General features: G+C 34.7%; 1 protein-coding gene across 5 annotated transcripts in view; it reads right to left on the reverse strand.

Moving 5' to 3' along the window:
* The window catches only part of LOC136035530 (tRNA-queuosine alpha-mannosyltransferase-like), a 162,673-nt gene that overhangs the window by 121,766 nt on the left and 26,023 nt on the right, over positions 1–14,884 (reverse strand). For 2 of the 5 annotated variants that reach the window (XM_065717373.1, XM_065717374.1), the window contains exons 4-7: positions 13,671–13,838; positions 8,822–9,040; positions 7,129–7,383; positions 5,076–5,344 (exon numbers count right to left, since the gene is read on the reverse strand). In XM_065717373.1, coding sequence (XP_065573445.1) covers positions 5,119–5,344; positions 7,129–7,383; positions 8,822–9,040; positions 13,671–13,838 — 868 coding nt within the window. In that variant the 3' untranslated portion in view covers positions 5,076–5,118. Of the gene's footprint in view, positions 1–1,781; positions 1,851–5,075; positions 5,345–7,128; positions 7,384–8,821; positions 9,041–13,670; positions 13,839–14,884 lie in introns of those variants that run through there. The other 3 variants (XM_065717377.1, XM_065717375.1, XM_065717378.1) reach the window with 2 other exon arrangements.

Raw genomic sequence — 14,884 nt, forward strand, 5'->3', positions numbered from 1 at the left:
CTTCCCAGTAACAATTACCATATGGAAGCAAAGGGCAAAGCTTACCACTTGTAGCACTTCCCACGGAGACTGTGAGGGGTTATTTTACACCTAAAGACATAGTTATTAGATTTTTCGACTATGCTAAACAAAATGGATATCTCAAAATTTCGATCGGATGACTTTGGTAAAAAAAATGAGCGTGTGAGGGGGCCTAGTTCCCCTCCAGTTTTTGTCACTTAAAAGGGTAATAGAACTTTTAATTTCCACTCGAATGAGCCCTTTTGCGATATTCTATTACAACTGGGTCGATACGATCACCTCTGGGAAAAAAAAAATAAATTGACGCGCATCCGTGATCTTTCTTCTGGCAAAAAATACAAATTCCACATTTTTGCAGATAGGAGCTTGAAACCTCTACAGTAGAGTTCTACGCTGAGTTTGATGTTGTGATATTCATTAACATTTTATGACTTTTAGGGGATGTTTTCGAAGAAAAGGTCAAATATTTTCAGGCTCGTAACTTTTGATGGGTAAGACTAAACTTGAGTAAACTTATATATTTGAAATCAGCATAAAAATCCATTTCTTTTGATGCATCTTGGTATCAAAATTCCATTTTTTAGAGTTTCGATTACTAATGAGCCGGGTCGCTCTTTACTTTAAATTCACAACCAAGAACCGTTTGACATTGCATGACTTACATCATCCTTTCAATATCATGCTATTTAAATTACCTTATTGATTTGCATGAGCATCGAAATTAGGAGCCATTATCTCTGGCTTTACATAGCTTCAAATTTATTAGGTAACTTAGGTAAATTTATCAAATTTATTAGGTAATTTATTAGGTAAAATTAGGACATTAGCAAGCTACTGCTCTGTCTCTTGATTCAAAGAGACCTGACCTGGGCACTGAACAAACGGGTTTAGTTTTGCAGTGTTTATGGTTATCTCTCCCTAAACCCATAATTCAAATAATTCTTGCCCCCACCCCTCTCCCAACACCCTGAAAGTTCCGACTGGGTCCACGTAGCTGCTCCTGAGGTATTGCAGATGTGTTATTTTGATAAAAGAATACATAGTGTCTTTTTAAATACCTCCACTGTTTCCCCCAAATTCAAATCCAAGGTCTATTTTTCCCCCACCACTCCCTGAAACTTTGAAATCGATCGCCTGGGCCAATCTCCAGATATTGCAGATGACGAAATTTCAAAACTCAGATGCACCTAGAAACTTTTGATTTACTCATGTAGCTGTGTCGATTTAGGACTGTACCCTTGGGGGACTCAGGGTAACCTTGACCTTGCAAGAGATTCCTAACAGCTCCAAACTCATTAAATAGCAAAGACTAAACATGATTACCTTCAATAGTAAATTCTGTGAACAAACCGTAATATGCATAATTTACTGTCATTAATCGTGTCTACGAGGTCGTGCATACCCCAGAGGCTTATTTATTAGACCTTACGACTAATATTAACAGATAGATATCAAAAAATTATATCCAATACCATGGGGATGCCAGGACTAAAAATAAAGGATGGTTTTACCCTCCAATCAAAATCAGCCTAAAAAGGGCATTGAAATGTTCAATTTCTGGTCAACTAAGCCTTTTCCAAGTTTCTAAGACAAAGTCTTCCATACATAGTGTTTGAGAAAAGAAATGATGATACTACATGGTAGGGAAATGGTTCTTTACTAAGACGGCGTTAGCATCCTGGCTAAGTGGTTGGCGCGCTGGGTTGGGAAATCTTTGTCTGATGGGTACGGGTTCGATCCCTGGCGTGGCTAGTTAATTGGTTTGAGACAAAAATCAGTGGCGTGACTCTGTAAGCTCAGCCAGAGTCGAACCAGCTCAAAATTGGTACCTGAAAAAATATGAAGAAGATAAGCAAGAAGGGTGTGTAAAAGCACAGGATGGCTGCCGCCCCTTTGCAATTCCTGACTGAAGGGCTACGGAACGGAGATCAGCACCGCCGGTTTGGAACTTTAGGGTCTAGTGCTGTCATACTTGCTTACTTTCTTGAAGTGTTAGCGTGTTCCTTCTAATAACGAACAGTTTTATTTCCGTTAATCTTAGCAGGGATCTTGCAAAGAAAGAAGGCCAGGAAAGAAGGCCTTGGAAAAAAAGAAGCTTTTTTTCCAGAAAGAAAGATTTGGCAAAGGCCAAACAGTATTCTTTGACGCTGTCGTCTTTACAAAAGAACCGCAAGTTTGCAGCCTTTATGCGCCATGATTATACTAGGTTGCAGCTATAATATAACATCAATGTGACGATATCATGAACAGCACCATTCATCAATATGAACAGCACAAAGCATCAATAGGAACTTTATGAAACAGCACCATTAAAGACTTATTTTTTTTCAGGCAATCAACAAAACAAAAAATACCGAAATTCAAGGATAAAGGTTACACCTTACTATGCTCAATATTTGATAAGGAATATTTTAAAAGGTCATCGTCGCTTAAATGAATGGGGCAAGGATTCACCTCTGGACATATCAGCTAAAAAAAATAAAGAGGAAAGACCATTAAACGACAGAAAAGAGAATATATCAACTGGCAATAGAGAAGATTTTAAGGTTTAATGCTTTGCATAATTTTTAATATTTCTATGATTATTAGTCTTGGATTCAGGGTCAGATTTAAAGCTTTGACGTTTTGGCCCCAAGCGTTTTTGCCGCTCCGTTTTTGCGAGATTTGAACAGAACGCTTCCTTGAAGCACTGAACAGATGAGCTAATAATAATGAAAGAGAGAGGTGATACCGAACTTTCAACTGCCATTATTGGGGACATGTGGCAGTTTATATGTAACCATGGAATTCCTGTGTTGTTTTAAAACTACTTTTCCCTGAGTAGGCAGCGTGGCGGTGGAGTGCACACAGCACTTTAATGATGAATTACATCAGTCCAAGTTCGTTAAGAAAAAAATCATTCAGTGATTATTTATTGCGCCCCCTGGCATTGTGTGCCCCGGCCTGGGCTTTGTAGGCCTATTGGTAAATCTCGGCCGGCTTGCACTGCATCACAACTTAAAACTAATAACTGTTCTGCTATTCTTTGGGCACTTTTGCCCAGGGAATATTTTATAATCCCCATAGAAAAGCATCTAATTTTCTGGAAGAAAAAAAAATTCTCAGGGATATTCTATTGGCGAAACATATTGAAAACGCATAGGAGAGTCGCAAACTGTTTGTTCATGAATAAGTCAACAGAGGGAGAGAGAATTAATTAACAAGAAAAGAAAAGCAAAGAACAGAATTTATATAAATGTTTAACTATTCAGTTCAATGGAGCCTGTGTTACTAAAATACACAATAAACTCCTCCATAAAACACCAAAGGCACTAACAATGAATAAAATAAAAGAAACCGATTAAAATGAAGAAAAAAAGAGGCGGAAAATTAAATGGCAAAAACTGAGTTGGAAAATCATATGCCAATACCAATTTCTTTCCAGATATTGTCTACTACAGTGTTTCCATACCTTTATATCTTAATACCATACTCTATCATCAATTTTATCATAGACACAGAAAAATTGCTATTCTAACTTCCGCCTTTACTTCTTTAAAAAAGAAGTGCCTTAATCTTCACTCTGAATGATAGAAATAACGCAAAAAAGTTAAAATCGCACAAAATCCTTCAACCTATAATTGCGTCAAATTTATTTAATATCCATTAAACTCCACAGAACTTATTTTCAATAGAACTTTTTATGATGTTTATGACAATGAAAGAAATATTCATAATTTAATGTCAATTCAAACTGTTGTTAAATAAATAGAAATTATACCTCTCTTCTTTGGTGATATTTTATCGGTTTTTCTAAAATTATCACCAATATCTTCAGCTAATTACTTTTGAAATGTAACTTTAGACTTATAGGATCTTATATACTTGGAATAATCGTCAGAAGCAAATTCGCTTTTGTATGTTCGTAACATCTTTTTTTTAGAATTTTTAGTAGATTTGGCACAGGTGGTTTGTTACTTGAGGTCGTTACCAGAAGCTGTTAAATGATAGATATATAGTCATTAAAAGAGTAAAATATATCAGAAAAATAAGAGGGGGGGGCTGCGAAAAAGCAAGTAGATCACACCCGAGAAATAAGAAACGATATAATCTTGATTTTGGGGGGGGGGGGGTGATAGAGTCCTGAAAATCCTCACATCATCGTGCACATGTATCTGAAGCATGTATAACAAAAAAAGTAAGGACGAATTTAAATATTGAACCATTTGAAACTTGAAATGAAACTTTGAAATGTCGATTAAATTAGTGTACTTTCATTAAATCAATTTGAGAATTAAATAGTGTCTGTTTCCACGATGCGGTTTTAATTTATAACTTATCTTATGATTCCAAGCCCAGCATGCATCGAACCTTGACAAATGGATTGCATCTGTGGGGTCATTACTTTAAGGAAACAAATGGCTTTGGTGAAAAAACTCCAACTTAAACACAGATCGAAAACAATGTAAAACACCGAATAAAAACGTTTTTCACTAGATATTTGAAATCTTCTCCTTACTAATCAGAAAGTCAAGTTTTTTAGAAATTAATTTAACTAAAACACCTAAAACCTTTACAAATCTTTTGCCATAACTTTTCGGAATAAAAAAAACCCTTCATATGCGTATTCGTTTAAGGTATGTTTAATAATTTTGGTAAACTTTGTGAAGTAATCTTTGGAGGTATATTTCCTAGGGCAATGTACCAAGAGCTTCCCTATCGTTAACATTACTTTTTTAAGGTGATATGTAGAGATTTGTACAGAGACAAGTTTTACAGGTATGTACATATATGTACGATTTCTACAGGTATGATTTGTAAAGATCTGCAGGATTTTGTTAGAAGAAGTGGGAGAAAAGTTTTAAAAAACATTTAAGCATTTTATTTTAAACATTTTACACGTAAACCATGAAATAACCTTAAACTTTAAAATTTTGGGGGGAGGGAGGAGGCTCATCGTGCAAGCATCTCTGGCTTTATGACACCAGTAATAATTGTGATATGCCACCACTCTTGGCAGTTATAATTTCCACTCTGGCGAATCTAATCATCTTCACTTATCACGGACCTCCTGATTGAAAGAAACTGTTTTATTCATCAATATAAAAGAAGAAAGGATTAAGAGAACAACCCTAAATATTTCATTCGAAGGGTGCTCCAGGAAAAACGATCTAGATGGCAATCCGGTCGATACTTGCGTATAGTATCAGGAAATTTACAAAATCTTTTGAGGGTTTTTGCAAGTTGGTTTGGTGTGTTATAAATACATTCTTTCGGGAATATCTCAGGGTAAACGAGGCGATTTGGACACAGTGGATAACATCCGAGGTTGGCAGCCTCAAGCCTAGAATAAAGAAAGAGGATAAAAAGACTTTTTTATCGAATAATCATTTTCACGATGAAAATTAAGTTTAATTATTTTTGAAATACTTCTTTGAAAGATTTGCAAATTAAAATCAAGTTCCGCCAACAATACAACAATATCACAAATACTAAATCATATATTCAGAAAAGCGATAATCTTGAAACTAGCAATGGTCAATGATTTAGATTTATATTTTTGTTATGGCTGGCCAGTTCTGCTTTAGATCTTTCATCATTATTTAGATTTTGGTAGCTTTTTTTTTAAATAAAACATTGTCACTAGATTTAAATGAACTTTCGTGTGTATAATTCAGGAACTATTAAACGCTGAGAAGGGTCACAATTTAGTTATATTAATCAGAAGAGAACTGGATAGGAGCGTGCTTAATCTTATGTAAGTAAAAAGAATTTTAAAAAATTAACTCTGATTAGTGACTTGCAAATTTTACGCTAAAAAGCTGGACATTGTTCAAATTGGCAAATTACGAGCTGGGATGTAATTATATTATTATGCTAATTATGTTTATTATTATTCTTTGTCTTATTAATTTGTATTTACTTATTTAAATAAGTGCTTATTTTGTTAACATAGCTATAATACCAAGTTATAAATACCAAGAACGCATAAAAACAACAGGGATTTTTTTTAAGCCAGTGGAACTTGTCTTAAGCTGGCGCATAATTAACATAAAAATGTGCCAACGAGAACATTTGCGCTAACGTAACTCGTGCAATATATAGTCATACTTGATTTTGATTTTATGGATAATTATAATTATAATACGGCCGAGGTTTAAGACAGAATGTACTTGTCGATACCGCAATTTACTTTGAATAATTTTTATATGAGTTACTGGTAGCTCAATCTGAAAGAACTATGAAAGCGTTCCAGTAACTGCATATTTATTCTAGTGTTAATGTCAAAACGCCTCTCTTCATGAAAGAAGTGGATCTAGTCCATTAAGTCTGTTTCTCAGGAAAGACCATCTTAAATCACATGGAAAAGTCTTAATAGTTTTGTTAAATAGCCTTCGAGGAGGTAATAAAAAAAGGACGCCTCAATTTCGGCTGGAATAAGATTATGAATATGTGGATAAATTTATAAAACATGTGGTATGAAATATATACATAATACGATTATAATAGGATTGACCAGAAAAGATTTTAGGCTATTAAAAAATATGAGATTGTAAAAGGGTTGTGGATTACTTGGAGTATGGTGGAAGCAACAATCCTTGGAGCTGAAGTTGCACGTATAATAGCACTGTCACCTCTGTACAGACCTATGGTTGCGAGTCTTGGAGTCTGTCGCAAGTCACAGAGGAAGAGTGGCATAACCTTAGAAATACTAACTTAGGAAGAATACTTGCAATTAGTCGGGTTAATAGAATACAACCCAGATCAGAGCTATTTCCAAGCAATCACAAATAACAGATGAAATTTGGTTTAAAAGATGGCGATACTGGGTGACGTGACTCGCGTGAGACAAGGGAGATTCCTCTACGACGTTTGATGTTGGACTCCTCTAGGTCTTCGGAGGAGACGCAAACAAAATAACAGAATACACCATACCGTTCTCTTCCTCGATGAGCTATGGGCATTGGCCCACGGTTGTCCGACCTGGAAGTTGACCGTTGCTGCCGTATTCCCCTCCAGGCATAGGAAGAAGTATTTCTAAGCAGGCAGAAGTCAAGTTTAGACGGTTTTCCGCCGTAAAGATCTTGTATAAGTAGTATTAAGTTTAAATAAAGTATATTGACTTACATTGATACACCAAAGAATTCATGAACAGCCGTTGATATTACAACGTCACCTCGTAATAGTGTATCAAAATATTCAGCTTTAGTCTCAAGGTAACCCCATCTGAATACATGCTCTGAAAGCTTTTCTTTTGCTTCTTGAAATATTGGAGGATTATCTGCGTAAGATTCACCCAGCACCGATAGTCGAAATTCAAATTTCTCATCGCTCAACTCGAAAAGTGCACTGAAAAAGTCATTAGGGTTCTTGTCATGTTCCCTGAAAAAGAAAAATCAGTGACGTAAAAGTGATATCTGTTAAAGATGAACATGAATCGAATTCCAAACATGTGTCTTTACGGTCTCACCTACAAAATGTCCAAGAATATATTAGAAAAGCAAGCACGGCAATGAAAAAAACAAAGGCATGGGATTTCACGGACACAAACACTCCCTTCCATCCCAAGGGACTCGTATCTTATAAAAAAAAAAAAAATGGCCCAAATGCTGTAAAAAGTTGGTACTTTCCTAGTTTGAATAGTTTTTTTTTACATTTTGCTAAAGAATTTACAGCTTTACAGTTATCGTTTGTTCATTCGTTACGCATTTTTGTTTAACTTTCTGGTTTCTTGGAAAATTCTTACCCCCCCCCCCCCCAAAAAAAAAAAAAAATGCTTGAACTATCTTGACATCTCTGCTACAGTGTTTCAAAGTATCGCATAGTTTATAATTTTTGTAGAACAATATTAAAATAGATTTTTTCATGGTTTATTGTACTATTGTACAATGAACTTATTGTATTTTTTTTACTGTCTTTTATTTTTTAGTTTATTGTTTTTATTCTATTATCTAGTTTATTTTATCATGTTCTATTACTGCGGTACGAGTAGGGTTATAAATTTTATACTACCCTAATAAAATATGTAGATTGGCTCTATTAATTTTCTAATATATTGTTTGGTTCTCAAAATATCTGATAATTATTTTTTACCAAATTTATTATGTTTCAGCTTGCAGTAAGTTGCTAGAAAATTTTGCCTGTAGTTCCAAAATCCTTTTTAAGCGAATATTAAAAGCCAATGAAATGAAAAAAAGCCCCTTGTCGAATTACCTAATCATTGTCAATAATAAAAAAATGAAATAAACAAAATACCCAGCGGTAATTTTTCATGTATTTTTTTTAAACATTCAATGATAAAAATTTAGCGGTGGTAAATTATGATAATCAGTAATTTTTATCATTAATCAAAATGAAGATCGATGATTGTATGTAGACTGGCTCTATTAGTTTTCTATATATTGTTTGGTTCTCAAAATATCTAGTAATTCTTTTTTACCAAATTTATTATTTTATAGCTTGCGGTAAATTACTAGAAAATTAAGCCTGTAGTTCTAAAATTCTTTTTAAACGTATATTAAATGCCAATGAAACAAAAAAAGCCCGTTGTCAAAACATCTAATCATTCTCAATAATAACAAAAAATGAAATAAACAAAGTACCCAGTGGTAATTTTTCATATATTCTTTTTAATTTAATTTAGTTGTATTCCTTGTCAATTCAATGATAAAAATTTAGAAATACATCTTTATTCATTCCATTTTGATAATAAATTATGATCATCTGTAAATTTTGTCATTCATCAAAATGACCACATACCTTCTATCATTATAGAAGGGGAGTGGAGTCAATTATAAAAAAAAAATGTTAGAATACGCACCATCGATGATTCCAAACAATATGAAGTGGACCGTTCTTCTCAAAGGGCGGTAACTTAGGAACTTCAATGGGAAAATAAAGGACAATTGACTTTTTCGAAATATTTTCTGGAATATTCTCAATCCTGTAGTCTGGCATTAGCTTCAAAAATGGAACAATGGCATGTAAGAAACTCTGCATGTTGTATTCTGAATTGAAAACTACGGCATCTGCAACAAGACTATTTTCAAAAATTAGATGTCACTCATGCTAGATGCCTTTTTTTCAAGAAAAACCTGAGGCCACGCCACAGTAAAACTTGAAGTAACTATAGCACCAATTATGCACCATCACTTTTAGGCATAAAATTTATGATTGACTACATAGAGTTTGGATTTAAGACATAATTTGTGTTTTAATTAGAAATGATGGTAGCTGAGAGTCACAGATTCCCTATTTGAGAAATGAATTCAACGAAAAATACAATATAGAACAATGAAAAGAATAACTAAGATAGAGTAAAGATAAAAATAATAATTAAAAAAAGGTTAGAGTTTATCCAAGTGTGTCAAACTATGTTCTTGCTATTTCAGTTTTCCGCTTCTGCACTATGACTGTGACGTTATAATACATAGAAAAACAGATGTTAATCATGAGACGTGGCTTTTTTATCAACAGATTATGACTATGGTGTGGCTCAGGCATAAAGTAGGAAGTTAAAAGTTAGGTTTGAAATGGATTGGCTCATGGTATCGTGCTGCTCAGGCATAAAGTAAAAAGTTAAAAGTTGTGTTTTTTACGATGTGGCCCCGGCATAAATTAGAAAGTTAAAAGCTAGGTTTGCGATGGTGTGACTCATGGTATGGTGTGGCTCAGACATAAAGTAGGAAGTTAAAAAGCTGGGTTTGCAATGAAGCAGTTCATGGTATGATATAGCTAAGGCATGAAATAGTAAGTTAAAACTTCGATTTATAATGGTATGGCTTATGGTATGGTGTGGCTCAGGCATAAAGTAGGAAGTTAAAAGCTAGGTACGCGATCATGTTACTCAAGGTATGGCATGGCTCAAACATAAAAAATGGAAGTTAAAATTTGTGTTTGCTATGGTGTAGCTCATGCAAGGGTGTATCCAGAGAAGGGGGTCAGGGTTTTTGACCCCCCCCCCTAAATGTTGGGCAACTGGTAAAAATATAACAAAAATAAATATAAACACATTTTGATGCGTTTTTTCAAATTTTTCTGAAGGATTCCCACCCCTTAAAAAAATCTTTTTGTACCCCTCCCCCCTCCAAAGAAATCCTCGATACGGCCCTGGGCTGAAGGTATGGTGTGGTTTAGGCATAAAGTAGGAAGTTGAAAGCTAGTTTTGCGATGGAGTACCTCGTGGTATGGCCTGAATCATGCATAAAATAGGAGGTTAAAAATTAGGTTTGTGATGGTTTGATGTCAACCACAAATCTTGGTTTTTTATCAATATTAAATAAAAAAAACAAGTTTTTTCAACTGAAAGTAAGGAGTGACATCAAAACTTAAAACGCACAGAAATTACTTCGTATATGAAAGAGGCTGCTTCCTCATCAACGCCCCGCTCTTTACGCTAAAGTTTGACTCTTTCTCTCAATTCTTCTTTCTAAAACAGTAAAAAACTTTAGCGTAAAGAGCGGGGCGTTGATGAGGAAGCAGCCTCTTTCATATACGAAGTAATTTCTGTGCGTTTTAAGTTTTGATGTCACTCCTTACTTTCAGTTGAAAAAACTTGTTTTTTTTATTTAATTTCTGAACGTTTTTGAATCAATGCATGTTTTGATTTTGGCTCTCCGCAGAGGAATAATCAAAACGAAATTTGCATATTTTTTTTTTTTGGCTCAATGGCTTTCTCATAATTTTGATCGAATGATTTTGAGAAAAGTTCAAAAAATAAAGTTTGACTCTTTCTCTCAATTCTTCTTTCTAAAACAGTAAAAAACTTTAGCGTAAAGAGCGGGGCGTTGATGAGGAAGCAGCCTCTTTCATATACGAAGTAATTTCTGTGCGTTTTAAGTTTTGATGTCACTCCTTACTTTCAGTTGAAAAAACTTGTTTTTTTTATTTAATTTCTGAACGTTTTTGAATCAATGCATGTTTTGATTTTGGCTCTCCGCAGAGGAATAATCAAAACGAAATTTGCATATTTTTTTTTTGGCTCAATGGCTTTCTCATAATTTTGATCGAATGATTTTGAGAAAAAAAGAGCGGGGGACGAAGCCTAGTTGCCCCCCGATTTTTTGGTTAATTAAAAAGGCAACTAGAACTTTTAATTTTTTACGAATCTTTTTATTGGTAAAAGATTTACGTAACTTATAAATTAGCTTACGTAAAGAACTTTTGTATTCTCATGTTTTTATTACATATATGAGGGGATTCGCCCCATCGTCAGTACCTCGCTCTTTACACTAAAGCTTAAATTTTATCCCAATTCATTAAGAATGACCCCCTGAATCACAAAAGCCGTAGAATAAGTAGTTGAAATTATCGAAAATACTTTAGCGTAAAGAGCGAGGTATTAGAAGGAGGTGAGCCCCTCATATGGGTAATAATTTCTGTTTGTTTTAAGTTTTATTGCTGTTCCTTACTTCCAGCTGAAAAAGCTTTTTCACTTTTATTTTTTAATTGTTTTTTTTTAAATAATGCTAGTAAATCCTGCTCTCCCTTCATGGAAATTTTCTTCTCCCATTACAAATTCTCGAAGGAAAGTTCCCCTAGCATATCCCCCTCTTCTCAACCCCTCCCCCAAACCAAAAAAATCCTCCTGAAAACGCCTGTATACTTCCCAATAACCATTACTATATGTAAGCACAGGTCAAAGTTTGTAACTTGTTGCCCCTCCCACGGGGACTGTGGGGGAGTAAGTCGTCCCCAAAGACATAGTTATAAGGTTTTTCGACTACGCTGAATAAAATGGCTATCTCAGAATTTAGATCCGTTGACTTTGGGAAAATAATTAGCGTGGGAGGGGGCCTAGGTGCCCTCCAATTTTTTTGGTCACTTAAAAAGGGCACTAGAACTTTTCATTTCCGTTAGAATGAGCCCTCTTGCAAGATTCTAGGACAACTGGGTCGATACGATCACCCCTGGGAAAAAAAAAAAAAAACAAAAAAACAAAAAAACAAATAAACACGCATCCGTGATCTGCCTTCTGGCAAAAATGCAAAATTCCACATTTTTGTAGATAGGAGCTCGAAACTTCTACAGTAGGGTTCTCTGATACGCTGAATCTGATGGTGTGATTTTCGTTAAGATTCTATGACTTTTAGGGGGCGTTTCCCCCAATTTTCTAAAATAACGCAAATTTTCTCAGGCTCGTAACTTTTGATGGGTAAGACTAAACTTGATGAAACTTATATATTTAAAACCAGCATTAAAATGCGATTCTTTTGATGTAGCTAATGGTATCAAAATTCCATTTTTTAGAGTTTTGGTTACTATTGAGCCGGGTCGCTCCTTACTACAGTTCGTTACCACGAACTGTTTGATATAGTCAAGTTGTATTCTGATGTTGTTATGACCGATGATGATGGTTATGACTATGATGTGGGTTGAAAAGTAGGTTTGCGATGCATGGACAAGTTTATTCTTGCATATGTCTGTAAAAAAAAAGCCGAGACACATGAACGATCTGGTTTTTCCTTGATTTAAATGTCACACTTGCACGATAGAACTAAGAAACTGAAGTGGCAACAGTGGCAAACTGGAAACAACATGTTTCCAGAGAATAGCCTATTGTTGCATATGTACATGTATTCTTCAAAAAATGTGTGCAAATTTTCTCTCTGATTGGTCGATCATAAAATTTAGGTTTAATTGTTGAACAGTGCCCCACTAACCTGATTACGCAAGGAACATTATTTTAATTTGTCAACTTAATTTTTGCTTTTTCTGTTCACACAAAATTGCTCCAATTTTTAGAATAAGACACCTTGACGCCAAGAATACAAAGTATAAGCACTTGGAGGTTCCCCTTTCTCCTTCAAAAACTCTTCTTTAGATATCATTTTTTGGTAAGGGGAAATTCTTTTCATGAACCTTGTTAATTCCTCCTCCCAGAAAATTGTCTCTCAAAAACGCAGTATCTTTATATTTGTGTTTTTGTTATAAGACGTTCCTTATAACAACATCACTTCACCAACAGCTTTAAGTTTGTTTCAGATATGAGTTTTCTAAAAAAAAAAAAAAGAAATATTTCTCTCTCTTTTTCTGTATATGCATAATCTTTCATTTCATTGTGTTATTTTTTTCCTGTTTTTTGTTTTAAATATATTCTATCGAGATCATAATCTGTCGCACTATTGTCACCATTGGTACATTGGTAAATTTTTTAAGATGAAACTAATCAGCGAACAAATAATAAGTAGAAAATAACTTTAGTTCAAACTTCCTTAAGTAAAAAACCTAAAAAGTAAGACTAGAAAAACATGTTGGATACCAGGAAGACAACCCTTAACCCCGTTTAGAGTGTTTTTTCACTCCTGGCCAATCCTGGCCAAAACAATTAGCAAGAACTGTATCGACAAAGGCGAATCCACGAACTAACCGGGAATAGTTACTAGAAATTGCTAGAGAAATTTAATATAGAGAATTCTCTGAGAAAATCTTCCTGGGTTTTTAGATCGAAACTCAGAAACTTCGATGTATGAAAATAAAACTTACGAATATCTTTATTTACCGAGTTTGTTTCTAACAGCTTTGTTGCGTTTTTATGCTTGTTTCTATTGCTTGATTCAGGTTGCAGGAGGAAGGGAGGAGGAGGGTTGGGTGGAAAAACTGAGATTTACAGGAGGTAGTTGCCCCCCACCCCTTCCCCATACTAAATTACGCCCCTGATTTTCACTTACCATGTTGTTATTTGATTATAGCCATATTGAAAGTCTCTTTCTTTCTTTTCACGTACTGGATATATTAGTTGATTTTCATGGAAGTAAACTATTTTCTTTGCCTTACCTAGGTCTGGTCTTAAGCCCATCAGCTCTGCCAAACTCAAAACAGAGCTTGTGAAAATATACCTAGAAGGCAGAAGAGAATAAGATTAAACCTAGTAGACGGAAATTAACTGGTGATTTACAGTGTGAGTAAAACAAAAAGGCTAAATTTACAAAGTAATTAAGAGGAGAATGTGGATGGATTATCAAGTAGCTTAGTAACAAAGGTTACAAAAATGCTCCGACGTCCTTCTGTGCGGGTACAAATCGGGAATAAATAGGAACCATGGAAGAAACGGGTCGAAAACATCTGGATTGAACAGTTTTACGGAAAGGTATTCTGCTTGGTGTAACGATGAATTTTCCTTCTCTCCTGTGGAGTAATTAGAATATCTTTTTTTGCAAATATAAAAAATGTATTAGAGGGCAGGCTTTTCAAATGGATAACCTTTATTAAAAATTTCGTTAGAAAGGCCAAAATGCCACACAGGATCGTATTGCAGAGGGGGTGGAAGGAAAACCTTTATCTGATACATAGATATACCTCCCAAACAGGTAAGGCTTGAATCAATCGTGAGACAATCCAAGCAAAAAAGAAGACGAAAACTTAGAAATTTAGGACACAAAAATCTTTGTCTAGACTAATGTGCACAAACGAAGTGGCATATACAAAAAAGATATTCTTTTATACATGACATTTTCCAGTATTTTTGACTCCGTAGAAAGAACGAAAACCGGTCTATAATTTGAAACCAGTGCGCCATTTTCTTTTTATCAATTTAACAACTTTAGCTACTTTGAACATTTCAAGAAAAATACGTGATGCAAGAGACAAATTAATCAGATCCACTTTAGGCTCTCAAACCAAAGGAAGAATTTTTTGGGAGGAGGGTTTTATTTAAGTTATTGGATTTATCGACCGAATATCAACTAGATTATTCTAGATAAGCAGCTTCATTTTTATTGCAAAGAAAAACAAATGGACTGATGTCATAGGAGAATGTCTTAGGGATCTCATAGAGGAATATATTCCTTTTAACGCTTCCTCTTGTGAAGCATCTGCAGAAGGCAAGACTCTAATGTGTGTATTAAGAACATTTTCCGTACACGGCTAATCTCAGGTTGTGATA

This window comes from Artemia franciscana, chromosome 14 (assembly GCF_032884065.1).
Source record: "Artemia franciscana chromosome 14, ASM3288406v1, whole genome shotgun sequence".
Classification (NCBI taxonomy): Eukaryota; Metazoa; Arthropoda; class Branchiopoda; order Anostraca; family Artemiidae; genus Artemia; species Artemia franciscana.